We start from the raw sequence: 18,679 nt of genomic DNA, 5'->3' as shown, positions 1-18,679 counted from the left end.
ATGCTTTATACAAATCTTGAAGAGTAGGAAACAAAGGTAGGGGGTGAGAGGAATACTTTGGATCCAAGGAGAATTTTACCACCCAAAGAAGATCTTCTCTCAATAATGAGTGTTGAACTCCAAAACATTTCTGGGAGAGCACTGTTCTCAAACCAAGCCACTAATCCTAAGAGGCCAATGATCTCACTTGCGTAGAAGTGCCCATCTGGCTGCAGCAACTACGGGCTTGATAGCTGCTACAGCCAGCCAAAAAGAGCTTCCCACCTGCCTGCCTTCTTAGGGTCCACACTTCCTCTTATCCCATGCTGAGAAAGCAGGGATCTGAGCAGTTTTCTGCTTGTCCTGTACTCTCTAGGCATGGGTCTGAGCAGTTTTCCATTTTCCCTGCCACTTTACCTTGGAAAACCCACTCTTTACCCCAGAATCGGAGTGAATGTCAATCCATGGGAAACCCAACTGAGGTCTGCTCTGATTCAGCAGTAAAGAATGGGTTTTCCCAGGGGGAAGCAGTCCCAATGGACAACAAGACCTGCTATCCCTCACAGCAGTATCTCTATGTTGCTGTAGAAGAAAAGTAAGCAAGTACAGTGGTACCCCGTGTTACGTATGCGATCCGTTCCGGGTCGCGCTACGTAACCCGGGCATACATAACGTGAACAAACAAAAGGAAAAAAACCCCTGGAAGTTCATGGGTTTTTGCGCTTCTGCACATGCGCAAAGTGCGCAGAACGTTTCTGCGCACCCGCGCATCGCGCACGCTCCGCAGAGGACTTCCGAGTCGCGGAAGTGCGTAACCCGAACGTGCGCAACACGGAGCGTACGCAACACAAGCTATGACTGTAGAGGTGGCAATAGCAGTGGCACTCCAGACACCACAGCAACTATTAGGGCCAATATCTGCTACAGGCAAGTAGAGGTTTCTCAACACACAAGGGCTAAACCGCAAACTCCTTAGAACTGACGTATTTGCTTATACATAATAATATTTGGCATGTGACAAAGAATCATATGTAACTGTTTCTATTTCCTGAATTCATTCTTGTTCTATTGATGTTCCACTGAGAGTCCTATGGAGTTTTAAACATCCAACCTAGAATGCAATTGTAAGTATAAAACCAATATTTATTTCAAGAAGGCTCCTCCTTTGGCAATGGGACATCTTCCCTTCAATCATAATAAAAGGCACAAATGCCTGGGAAGGGCTGGCCAAGACAACCATATCCCCACCTGTCAGTTACCCTTTCAGAGGTTTGTAATGGCTCTCTGTCAGAACTCCTCTTATTAATAAGGACGTCAATATGCCACCCTGACACAGAGTAAAGCAGGTTATCTTTTTATCTTCCAGCTTTTATAGGAAAATCATAGACAGGAACAAAGTTCAGTAAAGACATTTAAGAATATACAAAGAGTACTTTGGCAAAATATTTTGATAAAGACAAGTAAGGCAACTAATGGAAATCAACACATCATCAGCTCGTCAAATACATGTTTAACCATCACCCAACTTAATTATTTGTTCTAGGACCTGGAACATCAAATGAGAAGGTGGATTCCTGAAAGCACATGACAGAGGAGAAAGGTGCTTTGTTAACAAAAAAAAGGGTAAGGGAAAGAAACAGTGGCAAAACTTTAATTCATATGTAAAAGAATGGACCTTCCTCTCAGTAAATTCCTACACAGTTGGCTGAGGGACAGCAACAAAAAGGAAGACTTGGTAGTGGGGGCATTTAGGACATTATCCCATGCATTAAAAGGCCTAGAGGAGGGGAGTCCTTAGATTCAATTTCACTTACCCAGTCTATTTTATCCACATTCCAATACTTTTTTAAGTCACGGAACTGCACCAGCATCCCCTTCAGCCCCACCACAATGATACTTGCTAGAACGCACTGCAATGAAAGAATCCTTTGTCAGAAGGTGAATTCAGCCATTCCCCCCCTCCCCCCCCAAAAAAAAAACATGCAGGGAAATAGATTTCGGCAAGTTAATTGGCAAATTCCCAGGAAGCCTGAAGACACCTCTTTACTACAGTTATCAACACCTCCAAATATAAAGAATGCCAAAGAGAAAATATCTTACACGTGCCTTTTGTGGATTCTGGCACAGCAGAAATTGCAATGCACAATACATTTGGGTTGCAACTATCTGTAGAAGGATAAATTCAAAGAGCCTTTGAAATACCAGGCATTTTTAAAATCCAAAAAATAATAACCAGGGACAAGAACAGGCTGTGAGCGAATATGCCACTTTCATTTCTTCTGACGGTAGAAAGTCCTCTTCCCTTGTGTGGAGAATAAGGGTCCCCCCCTTATTCATGGAAAGAAGGGGGTAAATTATCCCCTAGCGTTGGTGCTAGAATCCCTGGCTCCAGTCCTATGACCTAGTGCAAAATTATACACTAGGTGCAAAGATTCAAAACTTCTGCAATAAGTTCCATCGAAAACAGGCAACCCAGTTCATATCCAAGCAAAACAGAAAGAAAGACTCCCCACTCCCTATTTGTTCTTGGCACATGAAACTGGTGTGTTCTCTCCCTTCTATGAGAGCATTAATAATCATGGAATCATAATGAAAGGCAGTGCAGTCATTTTCAGAAAGAATAGCTTAGTCTATGAAAATCATATGATCACAAATAATAGTAATTAAAAAAAGAACTGTACCATGGGCAGCCAGTATAGCATTGGTCCTACTGCATAGATGACCACAAGCACCAATATGCAAGATATTAGGCAAGCCACCTAAAAACAATTGGAAAGGAGAAGCAGAAATAATCACATTATTCAAATTCTAAAGCATGTCTAAAATGAAATGAAAATGCTTGGTTTGCCTAAGTTGCTGAGCATAACGAAACACTGCAGACACATAAAAATTCTAGGAGCCAGAAAATGAGATTTTGGCTCTCACATGGTCTGCAGATTGGAAGCATCTGAGTATAATTTAAGATTTGACCTCTTGTGGTTACCCTAAGCCCACCTAAAGAACAAATACAAGGATCAAATACCAATATACACAATATACAAAAGGGGGGGGGTTCTATTTGATCTCAAATATGCAGGCAGAAACCACTGAGCTTCTGGAAAATGTACTTTTGTGCCTGTATTTATTACACAATGGTTGCAATCTGAAGAAATTCATCGACACCCAAGTCGCACTGATATCAGATTTAGGGTGGGACTATGTGTCATCCGCATACCTGTTGGTTGGCCGCTTCTCCTATGGGGGAATTTTTAGCAAGAGAGTGGTAGCTGGGGAAATGTTTAGGCACTCCGTTTCATCACTTGTCTCCTCCCAAGTTCCTCTCAAACCTGATGGTTTTATTTATCCCACCTTTCCTCTAAGGATCTCAGAGCAGCATGTGTGGCTGGCTCCTCTTCACAACAATCCTATGAAACCAGTTTGGCTGAGAGCAACTGGCAGAAGGTCACCCAGTCACTGGAAATTTGAACACAAGGCTCCAGCATCCAGCAGTGGATTCTCTTTTTGAATCTTTTGCATTCCATTAAGAAAGTTGCCCGTGCAGTATTTTCCCATTTACATGGAGGCAGCTCTAAGAGGCCTTTATTTTGTCCTCAAGGATCTAATACTGTAATTGCACATTACGAAAGGTGCAGGACTGACACTCAAAACAGCAGTGCTCCCAACTCTCCACCTCCATCTCTTCCTTTTCTTGCATATAAATGAGAATGTGTGACACACCTCTAGTTTCTGCACTAATAAAGCGGCATAAGTGCAGAAAAACTTGGAACATGGTACCATTGCGCCATTCATTCCGTTTTACTGCACAACAGGAGGAACAGAAGAAGAAGAGGTGCAGAGGTGCTGTTTTCAGCAATAGCCACACATCTCTTGTTGTTCCAGTCTAATTGCCGCAGGATTTGTTTGAGTGGAGACCAATTTGTGGGGAGTGATTGGATCTGTTTCTTAGCCGTACCATGACATGCATGATTTTTAAATATTCTCTATTTCATACATATTACTCCCCTGACTGGACCTGTGATTCTTCTTGGGTGGGAACTTTTTTGCCTGCATTTGTTGCTTTGCTTTGCTTATTTTATGACAGTCTGATGACTAGACTTGGCTTGAGATAGGCATGTAATAGATCAGTTTTGTTTCCCAAAACAAAGGACTGTTTGGTTTGTCAGGGACTTTTGTGTGTGTGTGTTTAGTGTCTGTGTCTAGCCTCTAAAATCACTATTGTCATTTGCTTTTGTCTCCATTGATACCGTATTTTCTATGGGTAGCTCCAGTGGTTGATCATGCGCCCTTACATATCAAAGCATTCGCTGGTTGGTGCAAATGGGTAAGAGTTTTGGTTTGGTTTTCTTTGGCATTCATCAAGAGAAGGAAGACACCAGCTGCTTGGGTCTAGAGATACTTTCCAAATGAGCACAGGCAGTGTCTCAGGAAAGGGCAAGTACTATTTTACTATTTCCCTTCCCCCACAGAACATAACAACCTCACTTCAGAAACTTCCAGTTTGGTGGTGTGGGCAGGCTGTTTTATCACCTTTCACTGCTGCTGTTTTAAGGGATCACAGCACTTATTCCACACACGTTAGAGTTCTAACTGAATGGCTACTTTTTGCATTTCACTTCCGTCTGATGTCACTGCTTACAAATCCCATTCTCCCCTATATGTATCATACACCTGCAACTGAAGATTACACCATGCATCTGATGAAACGGACTCAAGTCCACAAAAGCTTATGCCATAATAAAAACTGTTAGGTTTTCAAAGCGCCACAAGACTTCTTGTGGACTGTAGGCAGAGACAATCAATACAACTGGAGGCAGGCTCTTACTGCCCAGCAGCTATTAGTCTGATTTTCTTAAGGTGAAACCAACACTTTGCTAGGTATTGTAAGATAGTTTAAACATTACTCTTTTTTCCATTGGGAAATGTAGACCTATAGAAAAGAACATGTGCTAAAGGTAAGGTGAAGGATCCCAGGTTCATCTGCTGCCATCTTCACTAAGATGGTCAAAGGCAGAAGAGTTGGGAGAGACTTTTTGCCAGGATAGCTGCTTCTGGTTAGGATAGGGCAGCCTTCCCCAGCCTGGTATCCCATAAACTCCCATCAGCCCACACCAGCACAGCCAATGATAAGAGATCATAGGAGTTGCAGTACAAAATATCTGGAAGCCATCAGGTAAGGGAAGGCTAGATAGCCCTATTGACCTAGACAGTCCATTGGATCAGTTCAGTGTAGGCAGCTCTTAATATATTTTTATTCTGGGATCATTGCCCCTGTATTTGATTGGAATGTATTACTTTTCTAAAGCATCTTAGGTGAGTTAAGCTCGCTTCCTTTCCCTTTTCTTCTGCCAATGTAGCAGGCACCTGAGGCTACAACATTCCCTAGAATGGTTACGAAGGATGTCACATCTCATGTTCAGCATTAATTACACTGCAGTGCAGGAGATGCAGTGCAGCCAATATTTCTATTCTGCCCTGACAACACAAATAGGGTTACCTGTGTTTTTGCTCCAGTGCTGAATAGGAGAGCAGTACGGCCCATGGCTGCTGCACTGGGTATGCAGAAGAAAAAGGATGGGATCACGTTGCTGAGGCCGTGAGCCAAGAACTCCTGGAAAGTTTGGGGGGGGGGAAAGAACATAAGAACCAAAGTAGAGTCCTGCTCGATTGGATCACCTCAACAAGCATCCTGTATCCCACAGTGGCCCACCATATGCTTCTGTGAAGCCCACCAGCAGGGATTAAAGGCAACAGCCCTTGGCAACTGGTATTCCTTGGCACATTCCCTCTGCACTTGGAGGTTCCATATAGCTGTGTTGGCTAATAGCCAATGATAGGCCTGCCCTTCATGAATTTCTTTGTCTAATCCTCTTTTAAAGTTGTGTAAACCAGTGACCTTCACTGGGGCCATGCTTAACTGGCATCTCATTCCTACAATTACTGTGGGCTACCGGGAAGGGACAGCAGCTACTAGGTTGGTGAAGTGCAAACATACCAGTGGGAAAGCCAGATTGGCCTCACCAGTTAGCTTATAGAATCATAGAATCATAGAGTTGGAAGAGACCACAAAGGCCATCCAGTCCAACCCCCTGCCAAGCAGGAAACACCATCAAAGCATTCCTGACAGATGGCTGTCAAGCCTCCGCTTAAAGACCTCCAAAGAAGGAGACTCCACCACACTCCTTGGCAGCAAATTCCACTGTCGCACAGCTCTTACTTGCACTGCATCACCCTCATGGCCACCTCACCTTTCTCTGTCTCTCTCCTGGCTAGCTGCAGCAACAGTGGTGATGGGAGATCAGATGAGCCCTGACACCCTGCCAGCTGCTACTGTGATTTACGCAAGTTAATTATGCATTGTGTGAATAAATTGTTTTGTCTGTTCTAAGCTCACTGCCCATCAGTCTCACTGGGTGACCCACCCAAGCTCAAGTGTTGCAGAAGAAGGAGAAAAAAGAAATGCCCTCTATCCACTGACTTCTATCCACTACTACTAAGACAAAAGAACTGCAGAAGCAGCCCTATCCCCCTGGCCTGGATATTATCTGACCCATTTCCGAATTTGGTCTTGTGGGCTCAGTGGGTAGAGCATGAGACTCTTAATCTTAGGCTAATAGGAGCATCTGACAAATTCAAGGTAGGGGTTGCTTTCCAAAACCAGAACCTGCGTAACTATCTAGTGTAAAGTGAAGAAGCCTGTTCTCTTCTTCAGCAGCGGAAGATCTACATGGAAAAGCCCACACGTGCTCAGATTGTAAACATATTTGCTCAAACCTGTTTGCAAGCTACTTTCCGCTATGCAAACGGCTTTGAGAACATTTTGTCAAAATGTGGTAAACATTACAAACAAACAAACAAACAATGCCATGCAATAATTTTACAAGTCCTTCCCCTCCCTCCCATTGCCTGCATACCCTTATGGTTTCTTCGCTGGTAGTTTAGAGGTTCCCTTGGGATACCGAACAAATGCAAGAGTGATCAAAAGCCCTTAAAAATAATATTGTAAATTTGCATGACTTTGGAACTGAAGGTCTTGAGAATGGACACTGGCCTATCTCTGTGACCTACAGGAGGTTTATCCAGAGTGGGTGGAGATTGCAGGAGGGACATGGTAGGGTGTAAAACCACTAGCTGTGTGGAAATGAGGTCATCACTTACAGCAGGGTTTATAGGCTCCCTGGCATGCCTAGCATAACCCAAGAACCTAGTTTGATAAAAATGTCAAAGTTCGAACCAACTTCCTCAATTATACTGAAGTCTTTTTGCAAATTAATCAAAGGACTCTCACTTGCTTTTGGAGAAGTTCAACCAACTCTAGCAGCATCATGGCAGTAAAATTGCACCCTTAAGACTAATTGTAAGGCCAACAATAAGCATGTCACAATCCTAGTAGGTTTCTACTTGGAGCATGTTCACCAAAGCTTATCAGCAGAAAACAGTGTACAAAATGTTTACCTGGTTATCATCCACAGAGTAGTTGAACTTCTTAGCAGAGGCCTGAGCGAGGGCTAGTGAAGCTACATAACCAACCAATGCCACTCCAAATGCCTCTGTGACGACTTCAGGGAGGATATTCATGGGTGGAGACCTTGGCAGTGGTATGCTGTAAAAGTAAGGACAATCCTATGTGGTGGAGGGTGTTATGCATTAGAAGGCAAATGTGCCAGTTTCAAATCAGAACTGTGAACTGAAAGGTTCCTATTAATTCAGGATAGGCACAGAAATGTCAATTCTGACGGAATTTCCTCATTTTATAGCCACAAAATCACAGTCTATTCCAGCTTTTCAATTTTAAGTTTAGTTTGAGAAAGGTCATTTTTAGGAGGCATTTGCATTCATCAGTGCTACAAAGCCTACCATATAACAAAACACACTGTCTGGCCTGCTGTTATTTAATAAAGCTGCACTGATGTACTGAAATGATACATATTGGAGGTCTTTGCCTCAGATAGCTTATCAAAGCATCTTCTTAATATCTCTACATTTCACATAAATCCAACGAGTGCATTTCTTCCAGGGGGAAAAAGGTGCCTGTACTCACCATGAAGTTGTTACAGTAAGTGCCACACTTTTAACCAGTGCTTTTATTCTAGAAAAAAATGGTGCCGGTGTTGCATACCCTTGAGTACCCCTGGAAAACAAGCACTGATGCCAACCAGCTGTAGCCCTTATTCATAGGGTTAGCAAAATCTTGAACTTGTGAGCAGGAGGAGGCAACATGGCCACTATTCTGGACCTCCACATGGCCAATTTGTTTGTGAACAGATATGCATATGCAAATTGTATGTGCATAGGTTGCCTCCTTGGTAGGATCCCCAAATCACATGGCGACAGCTTAAGTTCATACAACTTGAATAACTTAACCTCTGATTTCAAAGGAGCGGCTGCTTACGGAGGTTGATGCTAGGACCACAGTCACACTTCCCCTCTTTAAATCCACAAGTTTAATATTTCCAAATTTTGATCATCTGAAAAATGACTACATGTAGTCCCACAAGCCCAGGCATAAAAAGAGGCTGGACATTCAGTTTGTAAAAACCAGTCAGCATAAAAATAGATGTGTCAATTTAGTCTTCAGTAGCAGCTTTAGAAAAAAATAGGGGACAAAATCAAACAAAGGACTTGTGGTTCTTATTCTGCAAAATAAAGTAGCATTCATATTCATCAGAAGAACTGGACCTACATTACCTACACAGTGTTCTCAGTCTGCTAGCAAGTGGATGAGTTTAATGTTGTGCAACACAGGACTCCAATAAAACAGTTGCACTAGCAGAAGCTTGTTGAGCAACAGATTCCATAACCTGTTGTGCAAAAAAGTTACCAGCAACCTGCTTGTGCATTCTCTTATGTAGCTATGTTCCACTAGTGCAAAACTTTTCACCAGCAGAACAAGAGTATAGTGCTAAAGGAATTTTGGATTTGTGGATTTGTGAATTTGTGGATTTTGTGAATTTGGAATTTTGTGGATACGACCCACAGATCCCCAGTATCTGATGTCTGGTTCTATATAGTTTCCCTATTCAGTAAATCAGCCTTCTGAAAATCAACTTTGTTCTCATCAACCTTATTAAGGCAGAATTCATGGTTTCATTTTCATTTTTCAGCTGTTGACCATTTTATTGCACAGGATGAGGGTATGCAAACAATGATTTTAAAATGGAAAAATGCAAAACATACTGAATATACATATTTATGTATCAATACATACAAGCATATAAAGAACACGTTACCCTTCTGGAATATGTCCCACAACTTTCATGCCGTAGTTGTTCTCCATATCAGCATAGTAGCAGGCAGCAGAGGTAGCAACTATCTATTGGTCAAGCAACAACAAAGATTTAGAGGAGGAAGGCAATAAACACTTCACACGTTTAAAAGAAATTTTTATGTTTCTTTTGGCATTGGCCTCACTACTTCAGAGAACAATCTGAGTGGAACCAATGGAATAGAAGCAATATTGTTAAGTTACAGAGATGAGACCATTGGTTAAATACCATATTGGGTCAGCTTTTTCTCAGATGGGGATTGCCTATGTTCATGTATAGTTGGGTTTACATGATAGCATATAGCAATACAGAACTATGTGGATATTGGCTCTTCTACACACCCTCAATTTATCTATGATTATTACACTGAATTAATAGTTGAGAAGCATGGAGTTTATTGAAAAGGAAGGGGATGCAATTTCCCTACATTAAGAGAGCGTGTGTTCCCACACATCTCAGGTGTATTGAAATGAAGGTGAGGAGCACCCTTCAAACATTCCTCTGTATCCTTCATCCAGATAAGTAAGATTATCAGCAGCCAAGGACACATTTCAGTCGGGCAATGACATTTGGGGTGCAAAGCAGGGCCAGTAAGGGGTAAGGCCTGGGGAGAGCTCCAAGGGCAGACAGAGAGGCCTGGGGGGCCCAACTTGGTCCCCAGGCCAAGGGTTCCTCACCCCTGCCCTATGTTTTCGTCTGCTGCCAATACTCGTAGTAGACCGGTATGCAGTAAGCAGCACATAAACGGCGCACAGAAATCTACCAGACCATTCCACGTTCTAAATCTTATATTAGTAATCCAAGAATTGAGAGAACAAAGTGCAAAATCTTATGCAGAAGCCACAAACAGAAAACTCATTAAAATTTGTACAAAAGGAAAATTTCAGTCTTTAAAGTTCCTTTAGCCAGGCTCCTGTGGGTATCAGCAAAGGTAAGTCCAATCAGATGAAGTGTTGAAGATGTTACTTACAAATGTTAGACAGGGTGCCGCCGTTTGTCACCTGTTTCGCCCATGAAGAGTTTCGGGCTTCTTCAGTAAATTCTCTTTCAAGGTTTTAATGTATTTACATACATTCAAATTCAAATGTTACATCTCATCTTGGCTTAAGCTACAACATTTAGTTTTCTTCTTCAGAATATTCTCCCTCAAGGTTTTGGTATATTTACATACATTCAACTTCATATGCTAAGTTCTTTCTTGGTACAGTACACCTGAATTTATCTAAACTGGTCACACCATTATCTAAATGGCAAAACCATAAAGATTTGCCCTGCATTGAGTTAACAATGAGCACCACCGGCTGCAGCAGATTAAGGAGTGCAAAACAGTGCTTGTGTTTATACTTACCAAAACCAAATCAATAGGAAGAACCACCTTGATTTTCCCTTTAAACTTTTCGTTCAGTTCTTTAACAAGAACAAGAATCACAATGCTCAGCACAGAGAGCAGCAAAGCTTCCAACTGAATGGATTTGATGTTTTCAAAGATGTAGGCATAAATCTATAGTGGAAAGAAAATCAGAAGGTCAGTTGAATATCAAGGGTGTAAGTGCTCAAAGAAGCAGGTCCACAATTTTGGAACTTATTATTGAATACAGTGGATTGTATCTAGACATGCCTTTCAGCAAACATAAGAGCTGCTTCCATTATATATATTCCATTTATATTCCAGAGGAATATAAACTAGTTCTTTTCTGAACTCAAAAGTCACCATCAGAGCATTTATATCTGCTGTTTTCTTACACAGAATGGTAACAAAAAAATGTTGATTATGTACATGCAAAAAGTTACAGAGCAAGCTATGATCCCACTGTCCTGGAAAGCCACAATGCCACAACTAAGGTCATCATGACCTAATCTAGATTATTTCACTGGCAGATATTTGTCACAAAAACAGGGATGCAGCTTTTTCATGCTTGTTGGGGACACATTTTGTACATGAGTCAGACATTTGGAAGGATGGGCAATGAAACCACAACCTTGACCCACATGTTCTCCTTATATAATCAAACAATGAAGATGTTATACTAGAGGGCTTGGGATTTGGCAACTAGAAAGCCATGCCTATCCAGAAATGTGTGTTGAAGACAGCATGTGGCTTTGGCTCAGTGCCCCACCAGGAGCCGAGACTGACTAGGACAAAAGACAGAAACTTGGAATGCCATGTCAGAATGTCAGCACAGTCATCAGCACAGGCTCAGAAGCTACCCAAAGCCAGATCCAAAGAGCAGCCAGCAAGCAAAACGAAGAGCTGGACTAAATCCCACCATCAACTATTTAAATATGACATACACAAAGACTTGCAAGTTTTATTTCAAACATCTGTCTTTTGCTGAATATAGGCTTCGTTTGCCAGCCCATTCTGATATACTATGCTGTTAAGGCTTTATGAAGGCATTCTGAAATAACAGGAATTGATTTGGGAACTCGCAGACAGTCATTTTTGTGGATCATCACTACCCAGTTTGCCATTGCTTTTGTTAGCCATGGATTACCATGACCCATTATACTGTGGTGTGCTACTTGTTTTCCCATAGCAACACACATGGAGACCAAACTACTTGTCTGAAGGGCCTAGTCAGGGGCGTACCTAGGGGTTGGACAGGTTGGCTCCTGCCAAGGGCAAAGGCCCAGGGAGACACAAAAATCGTGCTTCTCCACTCTGTCTCCAGGTGGCTAGGAGCTCATCTGCCCATCGGCAGGCTCCCTGGGCCGCTCCCCTGCTGCTCTGGCCAGCCACATTTCTTTGCCAAGGGTGCAAGGGAAGGACAGGGGGCACAAGGGAGCTTAGATACATCTCTGGGCCTATTACAACCTTGTGTCCTCCAGATGTTGTTGAACAACAGCTCCCACCACCTTTGGGTCAGCATGGTGGAACAGTATTTGTACCACCAAATATTCATGCTACATAGTACTTTTTCTGCAATATACTTTTCACTTCACTGCCAGCTTATTACTGGCTCAACTAGCTGTGGCAAATCTACTACCAAGGCACAGTCCAAGAAGTTCTCCTGAACTGTACTCAGAACTCTATGGAACTGAGAAATGTTACCTTCCATATTTCTAGAAGGACCAATGGGATTAGAGAGATAGGAAAGAAAGAATATAATATGCACTGCTATAATATTAATAGTCTTGCATTTTAGTAGATGTTTATCAGACAATGAACACTAGGAATTACCAACTAAATCACTCAATCTAGCATACCATGTATTAAAGGTGTAGGCTCTGAAAGAAATTTCAGGGGCTCAATAAAACCAACTTCAAAAACTCTTCCCTAATTCGGATTTTGATCCAAGCTGAAGTAGACTGCTCCCCTCCCAACCACTCTCCTCCATCCCCAGCCTCTCTTCAAGCACACTACCCTACTCTGGGATCTAGTGGATCAAAGCTGCTGCACTCAGTCCCTCTGGGGGGATGTAAAGAGGCTACAGGGGGAAATTTGGGGGTTGATGTGAGGAGTGCATGTGGGGTGGAATCTGCCCTTGGAGTGAGCCCCCATCAACTTCTCCCCATGGGACCTCTCCATTAGGGTTTACTGGGGTTGGGTGAAGAGATTATAAGGGCAAAGTAGGGTTGGGAGAGGCCAAGTCTCACATTCTTAAACCAATTTCAGTTTCCAAACAGTTCTCACATAAGAGTGTGTTTGAATCATTTTATTTTAAGGTTTCAAGAGTATCACAGTAGTCAAATGGCCAATTCTCATGAGCCCTTAATCAACTTTCATTTACAGGAAGATAAAAAAAAATTGGGTGACAAAAGTTCATTGTCTGATCATTATATGCACATCTAAGTGAAAGGCTGCCAAAAAAACCTCTGGTGCACTTTTGAGATAGAACATAAATTTAAAGAACCTCAATTTACCAAGATTTCTTGGAAAACGTGCATACAATTTTCTGGTTAAAGTTTTCCCTAAAGACATGCACTCTTCACAAACAAGTGGTGCAAGCTGCATCCTCTTTGGTGATAAGACAGGGATGGCACAGAAAGAACACTCTCAGGCAGAAAATGGGACTCCTATCCACTACTCTCATATAAACGTGAGAAAGTACATTGGATTGCCAGATTGCAGCCATATTATGCAATGGTGCATGCTAAACAAAGGACAGGCATGCTGATACATCAGTAAGTTAATATGTCAGCAAGTATAACTGTAAAGGTAAACCATTAAGGCTAGAGTTCCAAACAGGCACAGCTATTAAAATACACAAATTAGTCAAAATACTAGAGTTTGCTCTAGGATCAATCCAATTTTACAGGCAAGAAGTCTCTATTAAACTGTTGAAAAGTGCCTCTCTCCAACAATTGGCTGCCAAATGCAACACGAATTGGGAATAAAGTTGCTTTACAAAAACAATTCAAATCTAATACCTGGACCATTTAGTTAGGAAACTTGTTCATAAAAAAATTAAGAGACCCAGATTCTAAACAAGAACATTTAGTTTTGCTTTCTTATTTTCTCTCTCTTTCAGAAAACTTACCACATGGCATTCCAACCCTCAGGTGGCATCTTGCCACCCCTTGTTCTGAAAAGTAGGTTTGGAAGCCGGAGGGTTTATTTTTAATACTCTATTTGCTGCATTCTTCAAGGATATGCAGGGAGCTGAGTACAGTTTGAGGTAGCCAGTTTGAAAAAGACATGTGGCATGATCCTTCCATGTGTGGGTGAAACACCAACACATAAAGGGATCGCCAGAAGGAATAACAGAGCCCTATATATACATGGGCACTCAGCACACCAGGCCCATTGTGGGAATGTGCTGCACATCATCAAGGAATACAAGCTCCAAACTTTAATGGAGTGGAGGAAGTGAGCTAAATGAGATGGGGGGCATGCACGGGGGCTGGGAGGAATGGGGATGGGAGATGGGAGAAGAAACTAGCCATCTTGTAACTCTGCAGGACCAAGATCCCGCTCCATGTACATGGATGGTAGAGGAAGCAATCGAAGAGGCTGTCATATACTGTACCAAGTCAACTACTGAATTTGGGATCTTCAGGCTGTTTGTTTCCTTACTGCAAGTTGTACAAGGGAGTTGCGGGGGGAGGGAGTCCCTGAAATGTAATAGTTGTATTTTACCAGGCACAATTGATTGTGCTAGGGTGAAAAGTGCTATAGCTGCCAAAATTGCAATTCTACACCACTGTGAATGATACAGAACTCCCCCCTTTCCTTCCATCCTCACGTAGTTATCACTTCAGGCCCATCTTAATTCCCTATATGAGATCACATGTCTACTACAAAATTCCGAGTAATAATTGACATTGTTAATAATGCCAATAAAATTCATTTTTTTAAAACCCCAATACTGAAGGCAGGGTTAGTGGAGAGGAGATAGCCATACCATCAGGCAGTGAGGTTGCAGTCTTAGGTGGCAGATTTGGGGAGACAGAGCAATAATGGCAGCCCCCAGCTGCTCTTCCGAAGGCGCCCACCTGTTCTGCTCTGTTGAAGAACCCCTTATTGCCCTCAGGTGCTCAGAAGGAAACTGTTCTATTCTCATTGTCGAAGTAAGTGTCAACTGCTAGTTAAGTTGTCCCCTGTGCATGAAGTGCAGCTGGTCTTGTCCTGAGACAGAAAATTGTCTTGGTCTGGTGGTGTTGTGTGGTTTCTCCCAACCTACATACTGCTCCTTTTTGCTAACTTATGAAGTACCTTAATTAGTGAGAGGGTCATACTTCAGTGGAAGAGCACATGCGTTGCTTGAGGAAAGTCTTTGTTTCAGTTCCTGGCAACTACAGGGAAGACTAGGAAATATTTCTGCCTGAAATTCCTGGAGAGATGCTGTCAATCAGCACAGATAATACTAACTTGGCATGTGGCAGCCTCTTATGTTCTCCCAGTTTCATCCAACAGTGAATGTGGCGTATGATGCCCTGGGAGAGGCATCACTTGTGCAGCAGGCTAAATGTGTGGTTAGAGGAGCCACAGAGGCAGAACTTTTTGCGTGGCTCTCTACCCATGTGGGAGCAACCGCAGAAGAGGTGGCAACCACACTGAGCATTTATAACAAGTCTTATATTTAGGGAAACCTTGATTGGACAAAACTCTGGATTCATATAAATTGCGAGCTGTAACGCTTTTGTGATAATTATGTATCTCATGGGATCCTCAAAGTAGGTTGGTTCTCTCATTTGCTCATACTGAATTATGATCTCATTCTATAAAAGAAAATGTTTCATTGGCTTGTTTCCTTATGACTCTCCTACTCCACTTTATTAGCAGACTGGACTCCTGCATTGCTCCACTCACCCCTGCCCTGGGTGTCCAAGCCAAAAAGAGAGAGAATTAAGTAAGTTGAGGTTGTGAAAAAGAATATAAAACCAGGAAGAATTAGGCAACAGGCTAAACTTACAAACGTAAATGTTTTAAAAGAAAAAACAAAACAGACCAATGAAGTGGCTGCCAAATTTGCCTTTTGCGGTGCAGTTGTGCCTGCTGAGCAGCGCACAATTACTTAATTCTATTTTTTCATATAAAACTACCAACTACCATGGAAACACAAATTATCAAAGTTATTGCATGGTGACACTGGCCCCTCTCCCAAGCAACCCATGTGTGGAGACATGCACATGGAATTTTTGTCTAATTTTTAAACAGCCCCTTTAAGAGGCAGGTATCTTCTCTAATAAAAATTAAACAACCATTTTAAACAAAGATGTCAAATATAATGCTCAGTAATATGTCAGTGTGGTTTTTAAATGTTATGTTTGGAGGGAAAATGCAAGGTGCATTGACTGTTTTTGAATCCTTTTTCAAACTAAAAAAAAATTCAACTAGGATGCAGTGGTTTGCAAATTGCATTCTGACAAACTTGGGCTGCCTCAGATGCTTGCTGGGGTTCCTCAGCGAGAACATCAGTAATGGTGCAATGCTTCTCCAAATTATAGCTTGTCCATCACTACTCATTTTCTCCTGCAATGTTGGGTGTACTATTGGTCACATTCTTGGTCCAAGTGAGGCTTAAGATGGTGTTCCATGCAAACCGTGTGTGCAACACAGAATATTCCCGTGTTGCTTGGTGGATACGTTAATGTGGAAATGACTCCCTGAATGTAAAGTATATGAAAACCATTGGATGAATGTGGAATAATCACTATCTATCTGCAACTGTTTTAGCAAATAGCGTAAGTTTGAAGAAGAAGAAGGAAAAGAAGAGAGCAGCTGCTGTCAAACAGAGAGCCTGGGTCGATTGCTATAGATTCTCAATTTTCTATAATATAGAAAATTAGCAGATGACATAAAACAAGGAGGCTGAAAGTATTACCAGTAGGAGCCAATGACACTCACAAGAAATGTTAGAATACAGGAAAGTCTGGGTTAGAGAGATGAAGGAAAGTGGGGCAATACATAACTATCATTTTTAGCATATCGTGCAATCTAGGGTCCTTGGCTGCTGCATTTAAATATCAGTATCAACCACCAGATGGCATTGCCTATTTCCTTGTAATTTATATGGAAGGAATGGTTTACAGATGGTGAAGGTTATACTTTACAGTACAATGAAGAAGGTTAATATGCAATTAATGGTATTAAGAGAGAACAATGTATTAGTAAAACATTACTGGGTCTTGATATCATGCTTTCTATGTACCTGTTTTGGAGTACTAATGAAGACCATTTTAAGGCTGCAATTCTATATATTCTTAAGGTAAAGGTAAAGGTATCCCTGACCATTAGGTCCAGTCGCAGACGACTCTGGGGTTGCGCGCTCATCTCGCCCTATAGGCCGAGGGAGCCAGCGTTTGTCCGCAGACAGGTCATGTGGCCAGCATGACTAAGCTGCTTCTGGTGAACCAGAGCAGCGCACAGAAACACCGTTTACCTTCCCACCAGAGCGGTACCTATTTATCTGCTTGCACTTTGACATGCTTTCGAACTGCTAGGTTGGCAGGATACAAAATGAGTTTTTTAAAAGTTGTGTGTTCATCAGTAAAAAAAAGCACTATAAAAAAGAATTACAAGTGTATATTCTTACTTAGGTATAAGTGCCATTGAACTCAACATTTTTATGCTAAGATGTTTTTACCCTGCCATAGGCCATAGAATTTAACTTACTGTCAAAAGCCCAGGCAAACTGGACAAACTTATCTTTTAGATAAACAAGGCTTTTATCTTTTAGAAGCCAAGCTATCGATGCTGATGCCCGAAAAAATTGACAATATGACAGCTACCACAAGAAAGGCTCTCTTTTCAAGCAGCTACCCACCTAACTTCGAAAGTTGAAGCACCCAGAGAAGGGTCATAGATGAAAATCTTAACTAGAGGGTAGTTTAATATGAGAACAGCTTGTTCTCTAGATTCTCTGTCCCTGGACCAGTCAAAGTACATCAAGTGCACCACAACAGCACTTCACACTAGTCATATTACAGGTTGTGTAAGGAGGTTGGGAATTAATTGCTGAATAACCACGATATACTTGCCCCACCACCCCAGTCAGTCACAGTCACAGGCAGTAAAGATGAGAAAGGACAAGAAAGAGAGGGAGATACTACTGGATTGGTTCTGAAAAGTGAAGGACAATGGAGTTTCCAGAGCTGGAGTTGCAGTTGGACTATGGGAGATTGTAGGAAAGTAACTGCATTTCAGTCTAACATACCCCACAATATTGTTTAGAGGATTAAAATGAGGTAATTGCATGTATTTATTTATAGATTGAGACACAGCAATAAAAAACTAACTTTCAAAGACCGTTTAAAAAAAACAGCATTAAACAATTCTAGCATTGGGTATCATTAAATGCAGCCAAGTCCTTCGTTTTCGCAGTTCAGATTGAAGCTGGTTGGAACCAAAACACGTCAAAATGAGGTATTTGCTAAGGAAGACCGGGATAAATTCAGAATACATATGAATTGTGGCTAACATCATGTGTACACCACTTCCCAAACCAGTGGTGGGAACGCACTGGATGCAATGGGATTGTGTACACAGCCTATGTCAGAAGATGCTAAAAGCTTGGGAAAATATGACTTCCGGCGGCGACGCCATTGCGGGTGGTCGTGGGCTGCTTCGGCTGCGAAGCACCCAGTCCATCCCGGGGGTTAGGAGCCCTGCTACCGCAAAGCGGGGCTCCGGTTGGGGTGCGGGAAGAGCGTCCCGCACCCTGGGCTCCCCGGCTGTGCCCGTTGTGGCTCCGAACCCTTCCCCCGCTCCCCCTGTAAAGGGGGAGTGGGGGTGAAGGGACGACGGAGCCGGGCTATAGGGGACATGCCCCAACCGGGATGTAAATGCGGCGACAAAGCCTGTGATGAGCGTCTAAGTTCTACCTGTCTTTAACGAGCTGATAAGAACCCAGTGGCTGTGAGTATTCGATTGACTCTTTGTATTCTTGGAACGATCTGGGGGAAAGAAGAAAGGCAGCCCGCCTCCCTCCCTTCGGGAGATGAAAGAAATTAACCGTTTAAGTGACTGCTGCTACAACAATCGATAGAAAGTA

At 42.4% G+C, this 18,679-nt stretch overlaps 1 protein-coding gene across 2 annotated transcripts in view; it reads right to left on the bottom strand.

Annotated features, from left to right (window-relative positions):
* SLC26A7 (solute carrier family 26 member 7) overlaps positions 1-18,679 on the bottom strand; it is a 65,642-nt gene that overhangs the window by 20,028 nt on the left and 26,935 nt on the right. Inside the window, exons 5-10 of one of the 2 annotated variants that reach the window (XM_033155548.1) lie at positions 10,591-10,743; positions 9,207-9,289; positions 7,432-7,579; positions 5,474-5,587; positions 2,661-2,738; positions 1,794-1,889 (exon numbers count right to left, since the gene is read on the bottom strand). In XM_033155548.1, the coding sequence (XP_033011439.1) occupies positions 1,794-1,889; positions 2,661-2,738; positions 5,474-5,587; positions 7,432-7,579; positions 9,207-9,289; positions 10,591-10,743 (672 nt within the window). Of the gene's footprint in view, positions 1-1,793; positions 1,890-2,660; positions 2,739-5,473; positions 5,588-7,431; positions 7,580-9,184; positions 9,290-10,590; positions 10,744-18,679 lie in introns of those variants that run through there. The other variant, XM_033155549.1, reaches the window with a different exon arrangement.

Source organism: Lacerta agilis, chromosome 7, assembly GCF_009819535.1.
Source record: "Lacerta agilis isolate rLacAgi1 chromosome 7, rLacAgi1.pri, whole genome shotgun sequence".
NCBI lineage: Eukaryota > Metazoa > Chordata > Lepidosauria > Squamata > Lacertidae > Lacerta > Lacerta agilis.
The sequence above is the reverse complement of the archived record's forward strand: the minus strand, read 5'-3'. Positions and strand labels throughout refer to the sequence as shown.